Source organism: Macaca mulatta, chromosome 6 (genome assembly GCF_049350105.2).
Source record: "Macaca mulatta isolate MMU2019108-1 chromosome 6, T2T-MMU8v2.0, whole genome shotgun sequence".
Classification (NCBI taxonomy): Eukaryota; Metazoa; Chordata; class Mammalia; order Primates; family Cercopithecidae; genus Macaca; species Macaca mulatta.
Window position 1 is genome coordinate 72,214,397 of NC_133411.1, and position 25,817 is coordinate 72,240,213.

Consider the following 25,817-nt stretch of genomic DNA (forward strand, 5'->3'; position numbering starts at 1 on the left):
GTCAGTGTTTAATTGGCTTATTTTTTTGCTATTGAATTTTAGAAGATTATTATATATTTTTATATTAACACCTTATCTAAATGGTTTCAAAATATTTTTATCCCCTTCCATAAGTTGCCTTTTCACTCTGTTGATTGTTTCCTTTGTGTGCAGAACTTTTTGGTTTAAAGTAGTCTTACTTGTCTATTTTTGGTTTTATTACCTGTCCATTTTGTGTCAAATTCAAGAAATCCTTGCCAAACCCAATGCCAAAAAACTCTATTTTCTTCCAGGAGTTTTACAGGTTCAGATCTTATCGTTTAAGTATTTAATTCATTTCGAGTTGATTTTTGCATATGGTGTAATATAGGGGTCCAATTTCATTTTTTTTTTTTTTGCATGTGGGTGTCCAGTTTTCTCAGCATCATGTGTTGAAGAAACTGTCCTATTCCCCCACTGTGTTCTTGACACCTTTGTCAAAGATCGCTTGATCGTATATGCCTGATTTTGAGATAGCAAACAAGCAATTAAAAATGGGTAATAGACTTGAATAGACATTTTTGCAAAGAAGACATATGGCCACTAATATATGAAAGTGTTCTTAATATCAGTAATCATCAGGGAAAGGCAGTTCAGAATTACAGTGAAATATTCCCTCCCATCTGTTAGGATGTTATCAAATAAACAAAATGTAAGTGTTGGCCAGGATGTAGAGAAATTTTGTACACATTTGATGGGAATATCGAATGGTGTAGTCACTGTTAAAAACAGTATGGAGTGGCCAGGCACGGTGGGTCACGCCTGTAATCCCAGCACTTTGGGAGGCCGAGCTGGCGGATCATGAGGTCAGGAGTTCGAGACCAGCCTGACTAACACAGTGAAACTCCTTCTCTAGTACAAATACAAAAATTAGCCGGGCATGGTGGCGCATGCCTGTAATCCCAGCTACTCAGGAGGCTGAGGCAGGAGAATCGCTTGAACCCAGAAGGCGGAGGTTGCTGTGTGCACTCTAGCCTGGGCAGCAGAGTGAGACTCCATCTCAGAAAACAAACAAAACAAAAAACAGTATGGAGGTCTTCAGAAAACTACCACATAATCCAGCAATCCTATGTCTGATGTATATACAGAATAATTGAAATAACAATCTCAAAGAGATAACTGCATCCTCATGTTTATTTCAGGATTATTCAGAGTAGCCAAAATAAGGAGAGAAAAATCCAGGTGCCCATTGACAGATGAATGCTTGCAGGAGGTGTGGCATATATATATACAGTGAAACATTCAGCATCGAAAAAGAAGGAAATCCTACCATTTGTGACAACATGGATGAACCTAGAGAACATTATGCTAAGTGAAATGAGGCAGTCACGTAATGGCAAATACATTATTTTACTTATATGAGGTTATCTAAAATAGCCAAACTCATAGATGTAGGGAATAGAATTGTGACAGTCGGAATGGGGAAAGGAAATCGGTAGCTGTTGCTTAATGGGTATAAGGTTTTAGTTATGTAAGATGAATAAGTTCTACAGATCTGATATGCAATATATTACCTATAGTTAACAATACAGTATTATACACTTTAAAATATTTTGAGGATAGATTTCATTTTAAGTGTTCTTAACCAAAACCAAACCCTACAAAGGACAAGGAAATTTTTGGAAGTGATGGATATATCTAGTACCTTGATTGTGGTGGTAGAATCTTGGACATATACATATGTCTAAACTCATCAAAATGTGTATATTAAATATATGCAATTTTTGTATACCATTTATATCTTAATAAAGTTTTTTTAATAAAAGAATTAACATCAGTCAATATAAAGGATAGCAAATCACAAAGTTACCTGTTTTGAGAGGTTCTCAGCTTTACGTTAGATCTTTCTATCTTGGCCCATTCGCAGTTGCTTAGGATTTGGATTGTGAAAGTCTTCTTTAGCGTTTAACCAGTTCTTTGGTAGTGACAAGGGCTGGTACTATTTATCCACATATAAATTTATCTGTGTTGTATATCACTTTAATAAAGAAAGATCAGCCTGGATTCATTTCCACACTTTCTTGTTCTCCAGTTTTTCCTTGGTAATGGATAAGTAATCCCCATATGGGCAATGGTGTGAAAACACATCTGTGATTTCTTGTCTCATTGCAAGGACTTGACTTTTACCTACCCTAAAACCTTGGCCTTTTAACCAGGGCCCAATAATAAGAGTTGTCACTGTAGACACTGCCCCATATTGGGCATTCTTTACCTACTGTTATCAAACAGAGGCAAGCATAAGGTTATATTGATGAGAGGAAAAGAGGGAAAGGAAAAGAGACACACTTTAAAGTTACAAGTTTTAAAAGAAATTTTCATATTGAAATATACATATAGAAAAATGAACACATCACAAGTATACAGCAAATGACTTTTCACAAACTGAACATGTATTTATGTATGTAAAATAGCAGTACCCAGAGTAGGAAAGCTAATAGTATGTTAGAAATTAGTGTATTTCTAGTGTCACAGAAGCTTTCAGGTATTATGTTGACTTATTTATAAATTTAACATTGTATCCCAGGAGTTTTTTTTTTTCTTTTTTTTTTTTTTTTTGAATAGTACAGTTTCTCCTTCAAATAAGGAAAACTATATAGGAAAATATTTTCCATGATCTTATCCTCACCAGTTATCCTAGTGAGAAATGTACATATTGAGTGTAGAGTGTCTTCTGATTGATTAGTAATACTGAGAGTTATTTCATGTAAGTCCAAAAGTTGAATTTAAACATGTTTAAACCAAGCATATTTACTAATATAGGAAAAGTTTTATATACCAAGTATATGAAAGTGATGTAGTGAAAATCATTTTAGTAAGTAGATAGTTATTAACCACCTCCTGTGTAGTTAGGAAATAAAGAAATACCATATCAAAGGGGTGTTGTGTGTGTGTGTAATGTAAGTTTTGTTTATTCATACATGTGTTCTCTCCAGTTCCTCAGCATCAGGGAACAAACTTGCTAACTGTTGTTATTTATGTGCAGTAAGTCCTCACTTAATGTCATTGATAAGTTCTTGGAAACTACAACTTTTATTGGAATTTAGTATAATGAAACCAATTTTACCATTGGCTAATTGATGTAAATAAGAGTTAATTTCCTATGGCATATTTCTGGTCACAAAAACATCATCAAACTTTTAAGTAAAGACCAAAACACTTCTAATATTAAGTATTAAAGTAAATGTAAGCTATACAGACATTTAAGAAATCAAGACATTTAAGAAAATAAGATCAATATTCACCCAGTTATTCTAGTTCAGGGTTGCAGCTGGCAGAAACCTAATCTGTCAGCTCAGGGTGCAAGGTGGGAACCAGCCCTGGACAGGGCACCATTCCATCACAGGATGCACTCATACTGTCTCAGATTGGCACAATTAAGACATGCCAGTTAATCTAATATGTACATCTTTGGGACATGGGAGGAAACTGCAGTACCCACAGAAAACCTGCACAGATATGGGGAGAGTATGCAAACTCCACACAGACAGTGGCTCTGGTCAGGAGTTGATTATTTTTCTCATAATGTTACAATGGAAGTTGACTTTCCTTTCCTCATCAATTTTATAACTAGGTGATATTGAATAAAACAATGTTATTCAAGGGCCTGCTGTATTTCTAACAAGATGGAAACACCTGTAACCTAAAAACCAAAAAATGAAGTCATATATTAACAGGAACTTAGTTTGTTTTTTGTTTCTTTGTTTTTTTTTTTTTCCCTCACTGTTTAATGCTTTCTGATGCTGTATCTCTTATTTACTAGCATTAGCTAGGAGTTGTGCTACAAATTTGGATAATAGGAAAAATAGTGAGCGTCATTGTATTCTCCCTGATTTTAATGGAATGATTTTAAAGTTTCACCATCAAGTAATATATGATTGCTAATGTTTTTGATAAATTCCCTTTCTCTCAGGTTAAGGAAATTTCCTTCTGTGCTAGGGTGGTGGTTTTTGGTTTTGTTTTTCATTTCTGACTAAATGTTGAATTTCACCAAGAGTTTTATTTTTTGCAGTTTTTAAGGTGAGCATGTTTTTCTGTTAATCTTCCATTTCAGTATATTGAATAATTTTTCACCCAATTTTGACCATTCTTGAATTCCTGAAAGTAATCTTACTTGGTCAAAATGTATTATTATTTTAATTCATTGATGGATTCTGTTGGCTAATATTTTATTTAGAATTTTAGCATCTATGTTTGTAAATAGATTGGTTTATTTTTTTCTCATACCTTGTCTAGTTTTATATTTCCTTGTCTAATTAATATGTCAAAGTTATATTACTCTTATAGAATTATTTGGAGGAGCTGTTTTTTCTTTTCTGTATTCTGGACTACAGTTTATAGGTTATAAAGATTATTTCATAAAAGATTGGTAAAATATGGCAGTTACAGCATTTATGCTTATATCCCCCTTCCAACTTGCTTTGGAGAAGATATCTGAGTTCTGTTTCAATATTAAAAATTGTTTTGTTTTATTCGTATTTTCTAACTTTAGGTTAATTTTAATTTATAATTTTGTCCACCTCAAGTTTAAATTTATGAATAACAAATAAAAAGGTCAGCAAAGACTAAAGACCCAGGAATGTGGAATTATTACTGTGCCAAATGCTGGTATTTTACCATAAAGTGTAGCAAATAGCAAAGGATAGACAAATAAATGCAACTTTGTTATGGAGATTATAATTCCAGTGCTTGGTATTATAAAAAATTTCAACTTAATCTGTTATAAATATGTTTCTCCATAGGGACTCATCTATCATTCCTAAATATTTTGAAGAATGTTATTGAGAAGTAAAATTTTCAAAAACAACATTTTTGAGACAGCTGTTTTGCATAAACTAGCATTTTTCTAAATGTGGTTCATACCCCTGATGTCTGTGAGACCTTGTCAAAGAATCTGGTCAAAACTGTTTTCTTGGTAATATTAAGATGTCGTTTGCCTTTTTCACTGTGTTGACATTTGCACAAATAATACAAAAGCAATAGTGGGTAAAACTGCGGGTCCCTTAGCAAAATCAAGGCAATGGTGACAATCTGTACTGGAAGTCATTTTATTCTTTACCACCATACAGATGCAAAAAACCTGTTTATTGAAGCAGTAAATAATATTTTATTAAATCTTTACTTTTAAGTACATCTTTTAAATGTTCTTTGTGGGAAAAAATGAGAAGAACCCATAGAGCACTTCTGCAGTCTACTGATGGCCGATGATGGTCTTGAGGAAAAACCCATGTTCAGTTGTTTTGGTTGAGAGTTGAACTAGGTACCTTTTCATGGCACATTATGTTTTACTTGAATGATTGGCAAACTGTGTATTCAGACATGGATATTTGGCAGTGTTATAAGTGATAAATTTGAACTTTATGCAAAGATTTATATCCTAGAAACCCTGAATTAGAATCTCTTAGATTGTGGCCCACTGACTTGTATTTAAGTAAATTCAAGGGGTTCCTTATTCTGTATATTTGAGGAGATGACATTGAACCGAGATCTAAATGATGAGAAAGGAGCCAACCATGCAGAGACCCAGGAGAGGTGAGGAGGTCTAGACAAATGTTATCCAGTAGAAATATAATGCAGACCTTATCTATAAAGCCACACAAACAAGTACAAAGAAGCAAGTTAAATTAATTTTATAATACATTTTCCTTAACTTGGTATATTAGAAGTATTATTTCAACATGTACTTAAAAATACTGAGATATTTTACGTTCTTTTTTTCTACCAACACTTCAAAATCTGAACATCTCAATTTAGATAAGTCACATTTCAAGCACTCAATAAGCATGTCTGACTAGTAGCTACTGTATAGAATAGCTCAGATCTATGAAGAGTGAACAGCCAGTACAAAGGCCCTGAAGGAGATTCGTAGAGAGATGTGCATTGGCATTTGGAAATTGAAAATATTGGATTAGAGCTTTGGAACAAGACCAAAACAGATCTATGGATGTAAAAATCATTGATACAGAAGAATTATCGCACAGAGTGAGTATAGTTTTCAGTGTTTAAATGAAGACTTACAATAATCTCCTACAGGCTTTTTTCCTACTACATAATTGTACCCCAAGAAAGCATGAAAAAATTTCAGGGAGAAGAGGGCAGGTATCTCAGGGTTGGAGGGCACAGGCAGATGTGGAGTTTCTCCATACTTGATTTTGATATGACTCCTCCCTACAGTCCCTATCCTGGCTGTGGACCACTGGTTAAAAGGGAGGTGAAGATAAAAGAGGCTAAGAAGGATATAGAGAGGAAAGAAGAATACTAAAGAAGTTAAGTGTGTTAGTGCTTCAACAATGAAGAAAGAGGAGGGCAGGACATTTGCAAATTAAGCAAAATTTTTTTTTTTTTTTTTTTTTTTTGAGAGAGTTTCACTCTTGTTGCCCAGGCTGGAGTGCAGTGGCACGATCTCGGCTCACTGCAACCTCTGTCTCCTGGGTTCAAGCAATTCTCCTGCCTCAGCCTCCCGAGTAGCTGGGACTACAAGGCGTGTGCCACCACACATGGCTAATTTTTTGTATTTTTAGTAGAGACGGAGTTTCACCATGTTGGCCAGGCTGGTCTCGAACTCCTGACCTCAGATGATCCACCTACCTTGGTCTCCCAAAGTGCTGGGATTACGGGCGTGAGCCACCATGCCTGGCCAAATTAAATGATTTTTGGTGATCATTGAGGTTGCAGTTAAAATGGAGTGGTCAACTGGGCTAAGATGCATTCTGAAGATGGGTCAGTAGAGACAAAACTGCAGCTTATCTACTTGAAGGTCTGAACTAGAGGGGCTTGCTTTGCCCTCAGCCAGAGTTCTTTAAGTCCTACCTTTAAAGTTGATTACTGTCTGTCCATGTTCCCTCTCTTATAGTTGCATTTTACTTCATTGTTAATTGTATACACGTCTCTGTGTTCACTCTGACCATACTATAGATTCCCTTGGGGATTTTTTTTTTTTTTTTTAATGTCCATTTCTACCTCCATCCCCATCTCACAATCAGTAAAAATTTCTAGGAGTGGGACCTAGGCATCACTGTTTTTTTAAAGCTTCCCAAGCGATTCTATGTGCTACAGTTGAAAAACTGCTGATCTGTAGCATAGTGAGCACCTCTGAGACAGAAAGTAAGTTTTACTCATTTTCGTGTTCCCAGAGTTTGACTCATTGTCTGGCACATAGGTAGCTTTCAGTAAGTGTTGGATGAATGAGAAATGAATGAACAAATGAAATGTGGCCAGGGAACTAGGCAGGCCCATGTGGGTAGCCTGATAAATTAATATTGCCTTTCTTTATAATGGATAATTACCAGACAAGTTATTTAACACCCTGTACCTATTTTGGAATTGTTAGATATTAGTGTGAAACTATTATCCCAGATTGGTTTAAATCAAAGTAGTGACATAAAATCTCAGGTGCAAAAATAGATTGCAAAATTGGTGGGGCTGTTCTCTGAGTCTTGCTTGATTATATACCAGAGGTAGTATATAGTTAACTGTACCAAAAAGTACAATATAATGGAGACTGTTGCTTTCAGGATAAAGGATTTTTGCTATCAATTTAAAGTAGACACTTCCAACTTTCACAGAATTAACAACACGGTAAATCTTATTTTTAAAATTTAATGGTATGACTATTCAAAACATCCTGCTTATAAGAATATTTAGTTCTTTGTCATGACTTTTTAAAACCGCTATAGGCCAGATGCAGTGGTTCACGCCTGTAATCTCAGGACTTTAGGAGGCTGAGGCAGGGGGATTGCTTGGAAAGCCAGGAATTTGATACCAGCCTGTGCTACCAAGCAAGACCCTGTCTCTACAGAAAGTAAAAAAAAAAAAAAAAAAAAAAAAAAAGCCAAGCGTGGTGGTGCACTCCTATAGTCCCTGGTACTCAGGAGACTGAGGCAAGAGGATTGTTTGAGCCCAGGAGTTCGAGTCTATAGTGAGCTATGATTGTGCCATGGTACCACAGCCTGGGTTACAAGAGTGAGACCCTGTCTAAAAACAAACAAACAAAAAAACTCCTGCAGTAACTTATTGAATTGACTCTACAGATTGTGTTTACCACTTTTAGTGAGAGTCAAGTGAAAAGCAGTAGATATAAAGCTTTTTGCACAAAGAAAATAACCTGGTAAGTCACTAACATAATGTATCATCATAATTAATTGGAATTTTCAATCTCAGATGTAATGTATAGAGTACCCCAGACCTAAGACCTGATAACTAGTAGGTACCTTAATAAATGATAGTTCACTGCTTTATGCTCCACTTGTAGCTAATGCTGTGCTAAGGATTTAGAGAGTCCAGTTTATCTGACAGTTTAACAGTCTAAAAATGCATTATTGTTTCCACAGATGAAAAGAAGCAAAGAATTGATAACTAAAAATCATAGTCAAGAGGAAACAAGTATTCTTCGTTGTTGGAAATGTAGAAAATGTATAGCAAGCTCTGGTTGTTTTATGGAGTATCTTGAGAATCAAGTGATTAAGGTGAGTATTGGTAACTTCAGTCTTTGTTTCCTGGTAGAGGAGTGCTGTGGTTTATCCACACACATGCATACTTACTCTTCTCTACCTTATTAAGAATATTTATAGTTCTTTGTCATGACTCTTTGACTCTTACCTTATTTCACCTGACCCACTGAAAACATTCTAAAGTGGTATTCAAAAAGCATCCCCCTTCCACAGTTAAAATTAATTTTGCCTTTAATTACTAATGTTAATATGACATCAGTGTTTTAAGTGCAATGTTATAGGCATAAGCTGAAGATAATAGTCAATGTTTTTTATTACCACTATGAGTGAGCCTCAGTAATCACTGCACAACTAAATTCAGATTCCTAGTAAGAATTGGAAACTTGTTGTATAGGTTTTTTTTTTTTTTTTTTGTATTCACTATGGGCCTAGAAGAGAAAGTTCATGTATAATATAAAAGTAACCCATAGGAAAACCTGAATAATATTCAAGTGTATGTTTGTTCATCCTGGTAAAAAAATGAGTGTTTTTTAACAACAAAAATAAAAATTCCTTCACTTCTCTAAGAGTAGTATCAAAGAGGCATGAACTAGAAAGTAATTAATTAATGGAGTTTGGAGGGAATTCTGAATTTAACAGAGAGAGTGACTGTAATCACCTGTCATTGTTTTCTTCTGCTTTTTTGAGAGACATACTCAGCTTTTGGTTTTTGTTTGTTTCGTTGTTTTACCTCAGTTATATTTGTTAATGATGGTTTCCCTTCTACTTTAACAAATTAGCCAGTCTAAACTGATAATAGTAGATAACTTTGATTGGATACTTACTACATGCCGAATACTTATTTTTTTGAGATGGAGTCTTGCTCTGTCGCCCAGGCTGGAGTGCAATGGCGCGATCTTTGCTTACTGCAACCTCCACCTCCCAGGTTCAAGTGATTCTCCTGCCTCAGCCTCCCAAGTAGCTGGGATTATAGGCTCCTGCTACCATGCCTGGCTAATTTTTGTATTTTTTAGTAGAGATGGGGTTTCACCATGTTGGTCAGGCTGGTCTCGAACCAAATACTTTTTAATGACTTGAAATAACATTTTAATTGGGAAAAAATACAAAACTTTTTATGCTAAGAGTATTTTGGTGGATATAACTTATATGTAATACAAAAATTAAATGCACAGCTTGATAAGTTTTATCAGCCCTGCCATGAATCAGATCAAGATATGCATTTGCATCACCTGAGGAATTTTTGTCCTGCCCTTCTGCAGGCAGTGGACTCCTCACTGACGTCTTTCACCATAGTCTAGGTTTGCTTGTTCTTTACATTCCTTCAAATGGAATAATACAGCATGCACTCTTTTGTGCCTGACTTATTTTTGTCAGCGTAGTGTTTTAGAGATTTATGTTTTGCGTGTGTCAGTAGTGTGTTCCTTTTTTCTCCTGAGCCGTGTGCCACTTATGAATATACCACAGTTTATCAATTTTTTTCTGCCCAAGGACATTGGCATTCATTCCGGTTTTAAGTTATGAATAAAACTGCTATCAAAATTTTTATAATTTTTGTGATCATGTTTGTTTCTTTTTAATATATGCATAAGAATAGATTTTGGGGGTCATGGGGGTAGATATAGTTTAATTTCTTAAGAAATTATTAGTAGTTTTTCAAAGTTTATGTTCACTTCTGGTGGCAACAGATGAGAATTCCAGTTACATCTTTGCCAATACTTAATATTTTCTGTCTTTATAATTTTAGCCATTCTGATAGATGTATAGTGGTATATATATCATTATAGCTTTAATTTTCATTTCCTTGGTGACTAATGATGTAGAGTACTTTTTTATGTACTTGCTGGTTATGAACTGTTTTAAATGCTTTTTAAATATTTTTCATTCCTTACAGTAACTCTTTGAGGAAGATAACCTATCATCTCCATTTGCTAGATAAGGAAACTGAGGCACAGAAGATTAGGTAATTTGCCCAGGTTCACACTGCTACTAAGAAGTGCAGCTGCAATTGGACTGGGCAGTGAGGCTCCAGAGCCTGTGCTCATAACCTCCACACTCTCTTTGCTGCGTTTGCTCTTCCTTCAGGATAGCATACAATGTCACTTCTCACTAGAGTGGCTGATCCTTTTATTTAGCTGGAGAACTCCCACTTATTCATTCATTAAAACATACTTAATGAGCAAGAACAGTTCAAGCACTGCTGTAGGATGTATTGGAATGGATAGTGGAAGAGTGGTACAGAGTTGAAAAAATATACTCTGGTCCTTAGGATCTCTAAAGTCTTGTTGAAAATAGGCCAACCAGTATAGCCTGATTTGAGGAGTACTCTAAAAGAGGAATGCAAACAAAATTCTGCCTGGGCTGGTCACAGAAGACTTCGCAGAAAAGGTAATATGTGAACATATATATGTTTGTTTCTTACAGATTTTAAAGTATACTTTGTAGACCATAAAATTCACCCATTGTTATATAACAACTTAATGATTTTTAGTTGTGCAGCCACCACTATATTACAATTTTGAGCTATTTTCATTACCCCATAAAGTTTCCTCAGGCCTCTTTGTCCTGCTCCCATCCCCAGGCAGCTTACCAATCTTATTTCTGTCTCTGTAGATTTATATGTAAAATAAAATGTATAAACATAATAAAATATGTAAACCATGGAAAATACCTTATAAAATAAAAATACATTCATTTATATAAAATTGCATATGTAATTTAAAAATATCTAAAAATTATATACTATATTATATAAAATACACAAATTATTTTAAAATGAAGAAATAATTCAATATCATGGTTAAGTCTTAGCAGAAGGAGTAGTATAAGCAGTGACTCTGAGGGGGGCTTCTAAAGTAATGTTAATGTTAAATTTCTTAATCTTGGTAGTGGGCATATTGGCATTTTCTTTAAGTTCCCTTTAAACATATTTTATATTTTATAAATCTGTATACATTATCAAAATATTAAAAATGAACATGAAAGGATCCTTTAAAGGAAACCACAGAACAAATTATTAGAACCCCAAAGTAATTTTATCAGTACTGTGCTGAAAGATTGCTAAATTTATCACCTATTAAAGTAACTACACAGTTAAAAATAAGCCATATATGTAATAAGTGTTTTGTTTCTGAATTTTCTGTAAATGAAATTATACTATGATTATTCTGGAAATTGCTGTTTTTACTCAGTATTACCATGTCGAGTGTAGATTTAGTTCATTTCCACTTCTGTATAGTATTCCAGTATAGTATTCCAGTATATTAATATATCTCAAACTTCATAATTCATTTTGTTGATAGTCATTTGACTTACATCTATTTGTCTTGCTCTTATAATCAGTGCTGCTGTGAACTTTCTTATGCATATCTTTGCACACATGGGCATGAGTATTACTCTAAATGGAGTTCCAGCATCATAGGGTATGTGCATGTTCAACTTTACTGGACAATGCTGTTTTCAAATGACAGTCTCACCAGCAATAGTTCAGCATTGTTGTGATTTTACATCCTCACCAAAATTTAACATCTCATTCTCAGAGGTCAAGTGTGTTTTCTGCAAAATGTCTTTTTTTCTTGCCTGTTTTTCTATTAGGATGTTTTGTTTTTGATATTTGAAGATTCTGTGTTCTAAATACTAATCTCCTTTTGGTTATTGTGTTGAAACTATTTTTTCCAGTTTATGTAACTTATATTTCATTCTTGTGGTGTCTTTGTTGAACAGACATTCATAATTTATGAATGTATTAGTTCTGTCCTTTGTGTGTTGTACTGTTTAAGAAAATCTCTATCGTGAGGGGAAGATGTTTTTTCCTCTCCTTCTACTGAATATCAAAGTTGAGATAGGCAAGTTTCCTTGTGTGCCCTTCTGAGAAACAGGTTTCTCGTTTACCCTCATACTGAGGTTATAACCAGCTTTATGTAGGAAGTTTCTCTGTAGGTTCTTTCCATCCCAAGGGAGCCCATGGCTTTATCTCCTGTATTCCACATGCAGACATGAAATGGCTCTCAGAACAACATAGAGGATAAGGAAACTGGGGAAACAACATCAATAGCTGTTGACTCCGGGACCACACTTCTTTAGCCCTGACCATTGACAGGAAATTTTTTGTAATGTTGAGCGGATGTATCAGATGTGTCAAAGTTAGGTTGGTACGGAATTTGACCTGTAAGGGAAACTGGGACATCTGAGCTTTAGTTATCTAGCCACTGGCATGCAGTAAGACATGAGAAAGGGAATTTAGAATGGAGTTTCCAGACAATCTACAGTGCCCACAAGGAGAAAAGGGGACTTCAACCTTGCCTTCAGGCCTGAGATAGATGAAATGTGGGCAAAAACCAAAATCAAAATAACAACAATAAAGACCCTAAAGATGTAGAAATAAAATAACAGAAATGGTCTCCATTTGTGCAATCTGTGTTAGGGAGTGACGTCCTTAGTTTTAGTTAGTTTTGTTGGTTTTGGACATGTGAAGTTTATATGGCCTGTAGAATATTCAAATATTTTAGGAAGCTGCTGGGTTATGTGGATATGGGATTCAGAAGAGAGATCTGAACTAAAACTGTGGATCATCAGCATGTAAATTTTAGGTAAAGCTGTGAGAGTAGATGAGATTACCATGCAGTGTATGAATGGAGTGAGAGATAAGTAGTTCCTATCATATAGGAACATTTATAGGATAGACAAAAAGAGAAGCTCTCACAAAGGAGAAAAGAGTGAAAAAATAGAACTGAAAATTAGGATACAATATTATGGAAGTCAAGGGACAAACATTTTCTAGAAAAAAAAGTGTTGATTATTCATGTTAAATGTTAAATGAGATCTAAAAGATCAGACATTGCCTTCAGTGTGCAGACTGTATACTGCACAATTCTAGGGGGAGCTAGTTTGTGAAAGGTTTGCCCTGGATTTGTGCAGAGTTAGCATACAAACTATATATCCGTATGTAAGACCCTAAATGAGAGTTAAAAGTGTCCATTGGTTTTAAAAGAAATCATTGGTCAACATTCATTGTAGTTGTGAGACTTTTAGGGACAGTTACCAAATTCCACTGGGTTCAGGTAATTGGGAGCTGAGGGATAATAAAACACTTAACAATAAAACACTTTAATTATTAGGTCATGACTTCTTCTGTCACCAGGCTATGAAGTATTTCATCTGTATAACACCATTGCCAATGGATTGGCTGACATGAATAGGACTGATGAATGTTGAATTGATTATTGAAGTATATACCTCCTCCCTCATGTCTTTTGTTTAGAAAATTTGCTTGTTTTCTCTCTGGCTTTATTATTCTGGTGGAAATTTTCCTTCAATGGCTGTAATATTGAAAGAAATATTTTTATTGCTTACTACATTTTTAATACTTTGTGTTCCCTTTTCTTAGTGACAGTATTTGTTCCATGCTAGTCTTACCACATGCTATGCTATGGACTGAATTGTGTGCCCTCCAAGTGCATGTTTTAAAGGTGCAGTCAGTGTTACTGTATCTGGAGATAGGGTCTTTAGGAGTTAATCAAGGTTAAATGAGAGCATAAAGATGGGGCCTAATCCAATAGGACTGTGGCTCTATAAAAGGAAGAAAAGAGAAAGAGATCCTGTGAGGACACAGTGAGTAATCAGCCACCTGCAAGCGAGAAAGAGAGCCCTCACCAGAGCCAGAACATGCTGGTACCCTGATCTCAAACCTTCAACGTCTAGAACTGAGAGAAAATAAATTGCTATTGTTTAAGTCAAGTCTCTGGTATTTTGTGATGGCATCCCAAGCAGACTTAGACCGCACAGGTCCTGTAATAGGAACTGGAAATTCCAAGATGAGCAGAAGAGAAATGGTATGTCCTTGTGAAGGTTTCAGGATTTATCATTTAATTTTCTATTAATATTATAACATTTATAAATATATTCTAATTATAGTATAATTAATCATATTAAAAGTTTGATATTTATAACTTAATATTGAAATAATTTAATATTTGTAATATTGACCAGTTATATAAATATCAAATATTGATTATACATATAGATATAAATTATTAGCTGTTTCAGTGGCAAAAAGGAAAAGTATAGGAAGCCATAAGAGTAGGATATAGATAGGGTGCTGGACCTAACTGTAAGGTTTTTCTGAGGAAGTGACTTGTGTGGAGAAATGATGGATAAGTGAGGACAGTACAGGTGGGAGAACATTCCAAGATTCAGGACCAGCATGTTCAAAGGCCCTGTGGTGGATCCCCAGTTTACTAAAAGAGATTGCCATGATTGGAGTTCAGAGATGAAGAGGAAGTTTGGCAAGATCTGAGAGTAGAAAGTTGGGTACTGTTCAAATCATGTATGGTCTTGTAAGTCAAAGATTTTGATCTTTATCCTAGGAGCTGGGAAGTTAATGAGAGGAAGTAACATGACTTTTGAATTTTGAGATTAGTTTGGTAATAGTGTGAAGAGTGAATTAGAAAGGTACCAAGAATTGAGGGAGGGAGCCTGTTTGCTTTTTAAGTGAGGTTTTCATTTTTTTCAATTCATTGTGACCTTTTGATTATAAAAAGTTTTTAACCCTTAAAGTACCTTCTCAAAGTACAAATAGACAAACTAGGCAGTCCAATAGAATTTTGGTTCCTTTACATTTGTGACACTTTAGACAATTAATAATGTTAATTTAAATAACATTTTGATTACATAATCTTTTTTTGAGACGGAGTCTCGCTCTGTCGCCCAGGCTGGAGTACAGTGGCACAATCTCGGCTCACTGCAAGCTCCACCTCCGGGGTTCACGCCATTCTCCTGCCTCAGCCTCCCTGAGTAGCTGGAACTACAGGCGCCCACCACCACGCCCGACTAATTTTTTTTGTATTTTTAGTAGAGACGGGATTTCACTTGTGTTAGCCAGGATGGTCTCGATCTCCTGACCTCGTGATCCGCCCACCTCGGCCTCCCAAAGTGCTGGGATTACAGACGTGAGCCACCGCGCCCAGCCTCGTTACATAATCTTTTCCCTGTGGTGTTAGCTGTGGTAGTCAAGTAATATAGTTGGTTCACATTTAAAGAATTAGCTGAGGGAATGTTACTGCTTACATTGGAAATGCCAAGGGTTAAACATCTTCCAAAATTTTATATATTACCAACTTTTTGCATATAACTTGTTACACTTAATTAAAAATATTAAAGATCACATAATGATAAAAAATAAGGCATCAAATTTGTAATTTTAAAATTAAGTGATATTTCTGTTATAGCAACTGAGAATATTCCCAACACTTAAAGAAAAAATTAAAATAACAATACATTGGCTCCCTTTGCTGCTTGAACAAATTATTTCATTTACAAATATAATTTTGTCAACATTTTTCTGACATTATTATGTGAAATTGCTATTATTTTCTCCTCCTTTTCCTTCCTCCTTCCTTCGTGTGGGAAATTTGAGACATAAAGAAAATCTGTCTGGTAATTTTTTTTAAATCCTAGTGAAACAGTTCTAATTTTCAGTCAAATTTTTCCTGAGGAGATTAACTTGTTGTGCTAATACTTTGATGGCTTTAAATTCCTTAAATTGGGTTGCCTCCAGTTTCATCATTCATCTTAAAATATGTCCATCAAAAATTGTTTTATCATTTATATATTTGTGTGCTTTTACAAAATTAACTGACTTAAAACTTAGAAGCAATGGTACATCCTCTTTACTTGTAGAATTATATTGGAAATAAATATTACAAATAAAAAATACATGTTTTCTTAGACTGTGTTGGTAAATACAGGTGAAAGTAGTTGGCAGTTTCATTTATAATTGAGGTGTCTGTGTTTACCCTGGTCCATATGTAAAGTTTTCAGAAAATGAAACAATGTTATAAATTCAACCCAGCTTTTTATGCTTTCCTACCTGTATCAATTGCTATTTCTCTTTTTTTGGTTGTGAGGAGATGAAAGTATACTTTAAATTTTAGCTATTTAAAAGAAACAAATATATGCTGTTTTATATTATTTTTTCTCAAATGAAGGAGGGTGGGTTGAGGGGTACAAAAGCAGAATCAGCTGTGGAATTTTTTCTAAACATACCTCTCCCTACATAAATTTATTTTAGTTAATTTAAAAATAAGATATGCTTCAGTTTTAGTTTTATAAGCTTAGAGAAGAATAGCAGTATCATGCCTTAAAACATACACAGGCTGGAGATAGAAGAAAGTTTATTGCCCTAAAAACTATAGTATTTTATATGGCATAAGAGGCAATGTGGAAGCTTGGGATCTATTTCAGTGTTGTTCTCTGTAAGACAGTAAAAACTCTTAAGACAGTGCCTGTGCATAGTGAGCACAATATAAATATTTGTTATTTAGTGAAAATAAGAATAAGTACATTGGGCAACAGAGTGAGACTCTATCTCAAAAAAAAAAAAAAAAAAAAAAAAAAAAACTTCCACCTACAACTGTGACTCCAGTGTTTATTCTCATAGGAATATTCATAGAGCATTTCCGAAATTTATAGTGGGTAGTGGTTTTTTAGTGTTATGATCAATACTGTGTGATTAAAAAATGATAAATTTATATGATTAAATGAAATAATGAAATGTACATAGTAAAATAAGACATAGAACAGTGAAATATTAAAACATTAATACAAATAATAGAAGTACCTTTATGCAACACAATCCCTGGCATATTAATAAGTATGTCTCTACTTGCTTTGTGTGGTCAACACTGTATTTAGTAATCACTGAATAAATATTGATAGGTTGAGTGCCATTAACTATTTTGACATTGATAATCTATTGTTCTTTCTACCAGTGTAGAAATTTCCTCCCTCCCTCTGTCGCTCCCACCCTTCTTTCCTTCCTCTGTATGTAGACATAATCTTGAAAAGTCAGAGCAAAATTCTGGATCTGATAATGAAAAGGTTACTTCGTTTGCCAATTTCAGTTTGTATTCTCTATAAGATTGTTTTAAAGAATTCATTAGAGTTATACTAATCTTCATAACTGTCAGCTCCTAATGAAAGGAGCTAGGGTGTATGAATATGGATGTTTTGCAAAATTAATTCTACTTTTTCAAAAACTTATCCATACCTTTATTTTGTTTCTGGGGCAAAATAGATAAAGCTATACTGTTTAGTTTTATTGAGTCACTTCCAATATGTTTCCCAATGTTCTTTAAAAATTTTATATATGAGTTGGAGAGAAAAGCTAGTCATGACTGAACTGTTATTGTAAATAAATCGCTATTAGAACTTAGAAAAGGCAGATGACAGAAGCACACAAAATCGAACACTACAAAATGATGTCTCTGGGTTCATAACTTTAGTGTATATGAAAATCATAAGTAGGAATTTATAGACACTCTTAGGTGTAGCCCACAAGTATAAATTTTTAGTAAGTAACCCAACTCACGTCTAATGCTAGTGATCTAAGGACCATATTTTTTGAAATACTCCTCTAAGGTGGCTCTTCACAGAGTTCATGATCTTGATGCAGGCTCTTTTCTTCAGTGCTAGTCAAAAGAGAACCTTTAACTTACCAGAGTGTTGATATTCTCTCTCAAACTCTCTGTAGAAATTGGCATCCACAGATTTCTTAGAATAATTAAAGTTTGGAACCCTAGGATTATCAATGATTGAAGATGCCAGAATTTCTCTTTTGAGGGGGAAAATCTGATAACATCAGTTTATATTTGTATTATGTTGTGGGTTTATTAAAAAATCATTCTAGGGTGTTTGTTTTCATGCAGTTTGCTTGCTGCTGAACAGTGGAGATAGAATGTGACTTTTAAGTTTCTCTTCTCTAGCTAAAATTGAAGAATTTACCTCTCAAAAGGTAATATGCTTATCCATATACAGACTTGCACTGAAGTACACCTCTTCCCACCCAGTTTATTAGATGAATTGGTAAACTTACTTAGAGGGCCAATTTCAAATGAAGTTTTGAAGATACCCTTATCCTGGTGTAGGGGATGGCACTGTTATACAACTAACAGTTTCATATGCCCACTGTGTAGTAACAGACGAATACACTGAGTAGCAGGATTTGCAGCAGGGAAGGAATGTCATGATTGCAAGGTGTCCAGTGAGGAGATGGGAAGAGACCCTCAAATCCTTATCTCCCTGAGGAGTTCTGGGCTGGGATTTTTAAGGAGACCATGGAGAGTGAGGAACTGGAAAATTGGGGTGGCTGATTGGTTGGGGAATGAGAGATGAAATCATCAGGATGTGGAAACTACATTCTTTGGTGAGTCAACTTCTGGTGGTATCCTTCATTCAGAGCAGCTGGCATCAATGGGATTTTTCAGTCCAGCTGGTGTTAATAGTTTCATTGGTATTCAGGACCTAGAGGAATATCTCAAAGGGAAACTTTGAGTTTCATAATGTTGAAGTTGTTACCTATAGAGCAGTTAAGGGAAACTGTAATCTAGGATCTGTGGGATTTGGGGCAATAGGCACCAAATAGCCATGAGGAAGCAGGTCAGAGAGCAAGAAGACCTGGGGATTAATGCTCAATGTGCTGCAAGCTTGGCTTATTTTTGTTTGTCCCCTTGTTCTTCCTTGGTTAATTTATAAAGTTTATAAGGACAGTTTTAGCATCTCTCACATAAGAGTCTTATGACATACTTTATGCGAGGTCAGAAAATCCCTCCTAGGTTATTGACCTGCTTCAGGGGAGAGGGCAGGGGAAAGGTTAGTAAGACCTTCCTGCCTCTGCTGTTTTTCAGTATGCCACGGAGGCCTATTTTGGGGTAGTGTGTCCTGAATCCCATCATTCTACTCCCCCATCTTTCTGCACATTCATCTAGCATCTTGATAGAGAATGTGGCAACTTTATTCTGTTGTTAGTAGAATTCAGATAGAATAGAGATTTGGGGCTGGAGAAAGTTGCCATGAAAGATACTATTTTGTCTCACATGCAGAAAAAGGCACTAGATGTGTTCATTCAGTAACTGACTGCTAAATTGTAAATTTCATTTGATGACCTCAGTGAGATGGAAGGGCTTTGTCTTAAATCACGGGTAGTTATTCTCTGAAGAAATTTTAAAAAGATCTTTTTTGTGGGCTTGTTTTTTTATTATGGGAGTTAGGAAGGGAAGGCAGTGTATATTTGCTTTATAACTAAAATAGACTGTATTTTTGAGTTTTACTTAAATATGAAACCTGTGAAATAAATTCTGAACTGGTAATTAGTAATATCATTTATTTTTATTTAACAGGATACAGATGATTCAGTTGATGCTCAAAATATTTGCCATGTGTGGCACATGAATATAGAAGCCCTTCCAGAATGGATAAACTGCCTGATCCAAAAAGTAAGTTCTTAGTTTCTGAGTAAAATTAAGAATATACAACCTTCAGAATGTTTTTGTCCTCCTTTTAGAGCTGTTTTTCTTAGATGCATTGCTTGGCCAACCTCTTACTGTTCCTCACTCCCATTACCCCTCTTCACACTTCTTTTCTCCTTTCTCTGCTTTATATACCTATCTGTATTTTACACACACATATACACACATGTAATATATGTTACTTATACAGAAGCATATGTATGACATAAATATATATATTATACATGCACATATACATATTTACCTACATACACATATAGCTTATTTAACTTGTTAATTGCCTAGCTCCCACCCTAGAATATAAGCACCATGAAGTCAGGGACTTTATATTTTTATTCATTTGTATTTCCCAGCACCAAGAATAGGTCCTGTTCAATAAATGGAATATTCTGTATGTGTTATTCATATCTATATATACACACATAAATGCACAAACATACAAAATAAATAGGATAATTAATGACCTTCACTGGTATAATCAAAATGAAAATTCTACACTTTAAAGGATCCTTAATGAAATATTATAAGAGCGAGAACTGACCTTGTATGTATAGTTATTTTTTACAATTCAAAACTCCTGTCTTAGAAAATTATAAGTAGTAGGACTTTGGAAATATATAATTACATTTCTCCACTGAGCAGCTTAATTTTTTGTTAAAAAATAACATTTGATATCCCTTCTCACACTGTAACAATTTTCTAGGAGAATGCCAGTGCACTGTTTATAAGTGTCCTGAACTTAAAATATATTAGGACACTGCAGATATTTCACTATCTCAGTTGAAAAGATAATTTTAAGACAGTTCATTATTAATTTCCAATCCAAGCATAGAAAATGCACTGTCTGATGTATGCAATCAATATCTTTTGGTTGTATGTAAAAAGCCAGGAAGAGCTTTATTCTCTTGGTTGGGTAACGTTCCCTCCCACAGTGCTTGGTATGCAAGAAGTGTATCAAAACAGACACTTTTCTGTGAGATTTTACTTGCAAATTAAGCTCTGTCCACTGATTCGCTTCCTGGTTCCATAGCATATTTTTCTTTAGTTCACACTGTATCCATATTTAACCTATTGTTCAAGAGACTCTCATTTAGAATTCTTAGGAATATTGTTTGCTTGGGCATGATTTGCAATGTGTTATTCTAAAACTTTGGCGCTGCTTATCTTTATTTATTGGAAGGCTTGTTTTATTTGCTGTTCAGTCTACTAATCAGAAAACAGAAAGCTAGCCTTTCTGTGGCATAGAAAACTTTCATGTGGCTGGCTGTAAAGAAAAAAAAAATTCTCTTCGGTTTCTTTATAATGAAAGCACTGTCTTTATTTTTCTTTGTTACCTGTAGGCCCAGTGGACAGTTGGAAAACTGAATTGCCCTTTCTGTGGGGCCCGTTTAGGGGGCTTTAATTTTGTCAGCACTCCAAAATGTTCCTGTGGCCAGCTTGCAGCTGTACATCTCTCCAAGAGCCGGACCGATTATCAGCCAGCACAGGCAGGCGGACTAATGAGACCATCACTGAAATACTTGTCACATCCTAGAGTTCAGTCAGGTTGTGACAAGGAAGCTCTGCTGACAGGTGGTGGCTCTAAAAACAGAAATCACAGGCTTTTAAACATGGCCCGAAATAATAATGACCCTGGAAGATTAACAGAAGCACTCTGCCTGGAGGTGCGATCAACATATTTTGAGATGAAGAATGAAAAACTGCTCTCCAAAGCATCAGAACCAAAATACCAGCTTTTTGTTCCCCAGCTTGTGACTGGCAGATGCACTACAAGAGCTTTTCATAGAAAATCACATAGTCTGGATCTGAACATCAGTGAGAAACTGACTTTATTACCCACTTTATATGGAATACATAGTAAGACTACTGCCTATTCCAGACTAAATGAAACGCAGCCTATTGACCTTTCAGGCTTGCCTTTACAATCTAGTAAAAATAGCTGTTCCTTTCAGAATCCATCCAGTTTTGATCCTAGTATGCTGCTGCAAAGATTTTCAGTGGCCCCCCATGAGACCCAGACACAAAGAGGAGGAGAATTTCATTGTGGTCTAGAAGCTTCTTCAGTGTACTCTGACCATACTAATACTAACAATCTGACTTTCCTGATGGACCTGCCCTCAGCTGGCAGGAGCATGCTGGAGGCCTCAGACCAGGAAGAGCACCTCTCCCCTCTGGACTTCCTGCACTCAGCCAGTTTTTCATTGGGCAGCATTAATCAGAGGCTCAATAAGAGAGAAAGGAGCAAGTTGAAGAATCTAAGAAGGAAACAACGAAGGCGTGAAAGATGGCTACAGAAACAGGTAATATTTTTCAAAAGAGTTTACTAAAAAATCTGTATTATAAATACTGGAGTTTGGGGAGTGGAGCTAACTTTCAACATCTGTATAATAAAAACTTGGTTTTAATAATTCTGGAAATGCTATTTCTAAGTGCACTCAATAATCATGCAGCTGTATTATAATTGACATGTATAACCCAGTCTCTATGCTTCATGCATGTTTAGAAAAAAACCTCTTTTTCCCAATTCTGGTAATATTTTAGAGGGATATTAATCTCTAATTAACACTGGATTGTTTTTTACTATATTTTAAATGTTTTACATGTTAGGATTGTTTTGCAGTGGTTTTATTTTGGGTTAAAAATGTGTTTTTTTTTTTATTTTGGGTTGAAAAAATGTTTCTCTAAGTAAATTCAATCAGGTGACAAAGTCATTCACTTTTCATCACTTTATAATAGGTTAAGTGGGTATTTCAAGGAGCCTTAATCATGGGCTCACACGATCTAATTATGATTAACTGTGCTAAATTGTGAAAATTATCTAAAGGCTAGTTTACCCTTACTGTAATTTTGTAGGAGACTATGCTTCTCTATGATTTGATCTACTTCAGTGCCCATAGTAATATGCTCCAGAGTAGGATGTGTGAAGGAACTGAACAGTAAATGTTAGGTGCTATGGAAAGAAAGCAATTAAAGCCAATGGATGAGATGCTCATGAACATTTGAAAGTTTGAACCAATATGTTTCTGAATAAACTTTTTTTTTTGCAAACTGACTTTATTATCTACTTATTCATAATAGTGTCCTTATTAATCAGTGTGTTGTATATTAACAGAACTAAAATATAGAAAGCTGCAACTTGATATATTAGTTTTTTCTTTTAAAAATTGTTAACTGAGTCAAATGGTATTTCTAGTTCTAGATCCTTGAGGAATCACCACACTGTCTTCCACAATGGTTGAACTAGTTTACAGTCCCACCTGTACGTTGTGCACATGTACCCTAAAACTTAAATTATAATAAAAAATTTAAAAAAATAGTTAACTAAACTTATGGCTTATGATTCTAGTTTTGACTCAATATAATAAAATTACTGCGTTGAATGTTTCAGATTGAGTGTTTTTGCCATCTTTCAGTTATATAGTATAATTATTTCTATAGGTAATTTTTTATTATATTTTTGGTTGCTAAAATGCATTTCAGTTTGGTTTGTTTACAAGTGATAGTGTAATGTGACATCAAAGCATATATTACAGAATGTAAAAAATGAATGTGTTTTAGCATCATTATAACATACTTCATAGTTTAACTTAACTGAAACTGCAAAGTTCAAATTTTTCATTGAGACTTGACCTATATATAGGTAAATTGGAGATGGTCATAAGTTAAGTGAATATTCAGAAAGAATATTTTCAAAATGATTAATGTAATGTAGAGGGCTCTAAAATAATTCTGTAGCAAATAGAAATGTAAAAGAAGTATGAAAATTATACTTCATACTGTAAATATATGCAAATAACATCTTTGCAATTTAAAAATGTGTTTAATTCTTAGGCTAGGTAGTTTTGAAAACCTCAGCTACATGATTGATCATTTTCCATCATAGGAATACTCGTACACAGTTTAGAGTAAAGCAAGTATAAAGTTAAAGTGGTTTTTTTTTTTTTTGTATAGATGAAGTTATTTGTATTCATTCACATACATATGATATAGCTTAGCTAATTGATCAGAATTAATGAGTCTTAGACCTGTTGTCACAGGTCAGTATAGGAAGTGACATGGCAGGATCCTACTGAGTTTGGTAGCACAGAAGCTACAGGCAAACAAATACCCAGTGTTTGTTTAGCACAGAAAATTTTGAAGTGTATAGCAGCACAGAAATTTTGTGTTAGTGATGTAAGTATACATCGCAGTTAGAACCAGAATAATTACAATTTTTAAGTCTGTTTTGCTAATTCAAGCAAAAAGGCAAATCCTAGAAAGAGTAAATATCTGAGACAAATTAATGGCATAGGTGTGCAGTTTCATTCCATATTTAATAAAGATTGTGTGAACACTTATTAAATGCTTGTTTGGGATACTGTGTCTGAGTAATGACTTCAGTACAGATCGATCTTGCCTTTTTTAAAATGAGGATAAACATATAATATGTAAAGTAAAAGTTACTATTATTAATGATAGCTTTAAGTTTAGAATAATTGGTTGATATATCTGGATTTCTGACTTTCACTTGAGGTTTTTAATAAATGTTTGTAAGCTAGACATCTTTCAGTGATCTATACCATGACAGAAAGCATTAATGACAGTACAAAAAGTTATTTAAATATTTGAATCTTAGGGATGTAAATGAGATGGATATTGAAGCAGACATTACAGCCAGTTTTCAGGGTTTTTGTTTAGCAAAAGTTAATTGAGCATCTACTTTGGGGAAAGACATAGCACTGAACCACATTTAACCAGCAAACTTCTTTTTTATCCAGCATAGTCCTTTTGTTTTTCATTTTTATTTTTTAAATTATCATGCGATAAAATTATTCTCTACATACAGCTTTATGACTTAAACACATGTAAAGGTTTATATGTAATGACCAACAGAATGGGCACACAGAACATTTTGATCACTCCCAAAACTCCCTTGTGCTATGTGCCTTTATAATCACGTGCTCATCCCGTTCCTAATCCCTGAAAACCACTGATGTGTTCTCCATTATTTTTGTCTTTTTGATAATGTTGTACAATATTAATATACTGTTAAAATATAGAATCCTATAGTATACAACCTTGAGACTGGCCTCTTTTACTCAGTAAAATTGCCTATGAGATTCATGCAAGTTGTTGCATGTATTTATAGTTTGTTGTTTTTCATTGCTCAGTAGTATTCCATTGTATGAATGAACCACAATTTATCCATTCAGCTGCTGAAGGACAAGCAGGTTGTTCTAGGTTTTGACAATTATGAGTAGAACTTTTACAGACATTCATGTGCATATTTTTGTGTGAACCTAATTTTTTATTTCTCTAGGGTAAATACTCAGGAGTGGGATTGCTGGATCATATGGTAAGTATATATTTACTTATATAAGAAATTGTCAAATTGTTTTCCAGAATGGCTGTACAATTTTGCATTCCAAGCAGCAAAGAGTTCCATTTGCTGTGTATCCTTGAAAGCAAGCACTGGTATTCTCAATATTTTAAAATTTTAGTCATTCAAATATATAGACATTTGTATCACATCATGATTTTAATTTGCTTTTCCTTAAGGATGCTGAACATATGTGCTTATTTTCCATTTTGTATGTATTCTTTAGTTAAGTGTCTTCAAATCTTTTGGGTTGGTGTGGCAGCTTATGTCTATAATCCCAGCATTTTGAGAGGCCAAGGCAGGAGAATTGCTTGAGTTCAGGAGTTCAAGACCAGCCTGGGCAGCATCGCAAGACCTTATCTCTACAAAAAAAAATCAAAAAAATTAGCTGGGCGTGGTGGTGTGTGCCTGTAGTCCTAGCTACTTGGGAGGCTGAGATGAGAGGGTTGCTTAAGCCCAGGATACCAAGGCTACAGTAAGCGATGATTATACCACTGCACTCCAGCCTGTCTCAAAAAATACAATCTTTTACTCAGTTTTTAATTGGGTTATTTTCTTCCTTTTAAGAGTTCTTTATATATTTTGGATACAAGTCTTTCAATGAATATGTGATTTGTAAAAATTTTCTCTCAGTCTGTAGCTTTTCTTTTTATTCGCTTAATTATTTTTCCTGTAGAGCCAACCTGTTTAGTT

General features: G+C 34.7%; 1 protein-coding gene across 7 annotated transcripts in view; it reads left to right on the plus strand.

The window, feature by feature from the left end:
* Window positions 1-25,817, plus strand: part of RNF180 (ring finger protein 180) — a 220,568-nt gene that overhangs the window by 26,576 nt on the left and 168,175 nt on the right. For 3 of the 7 annotated variants that reach the window (XM_078004428.1, XM_015140103.3, XM_078004434.1), the window contains exons 2-5: window positions 8,346-8,480; window positions 19,637-19,732; window positions 21,106-22,065; window positions 25,065-25,100. In XM_078004428.1, coding sequence (XP_077860554.1) covers window positions 8,346-8,480; window positions 19,637-19,732; window positions 21,106-22,065; window positions 25,065-25,100 — 1,227 coding nt within the window. Of the gene's footprint in view, window positions 1-8,345; window positions 8,481-10,356; window positions 10,851-19,636; window positions 19,733-21,105; window positions 22,066-25,064; window positions 25,101-25,817 lie in introns of all 7 variants that reach the window. The other 4 variants (XM_078004430.1, XM_078004429.1, XM_078004431.1 and 1 more) reach the window with 2 other exon arrangements.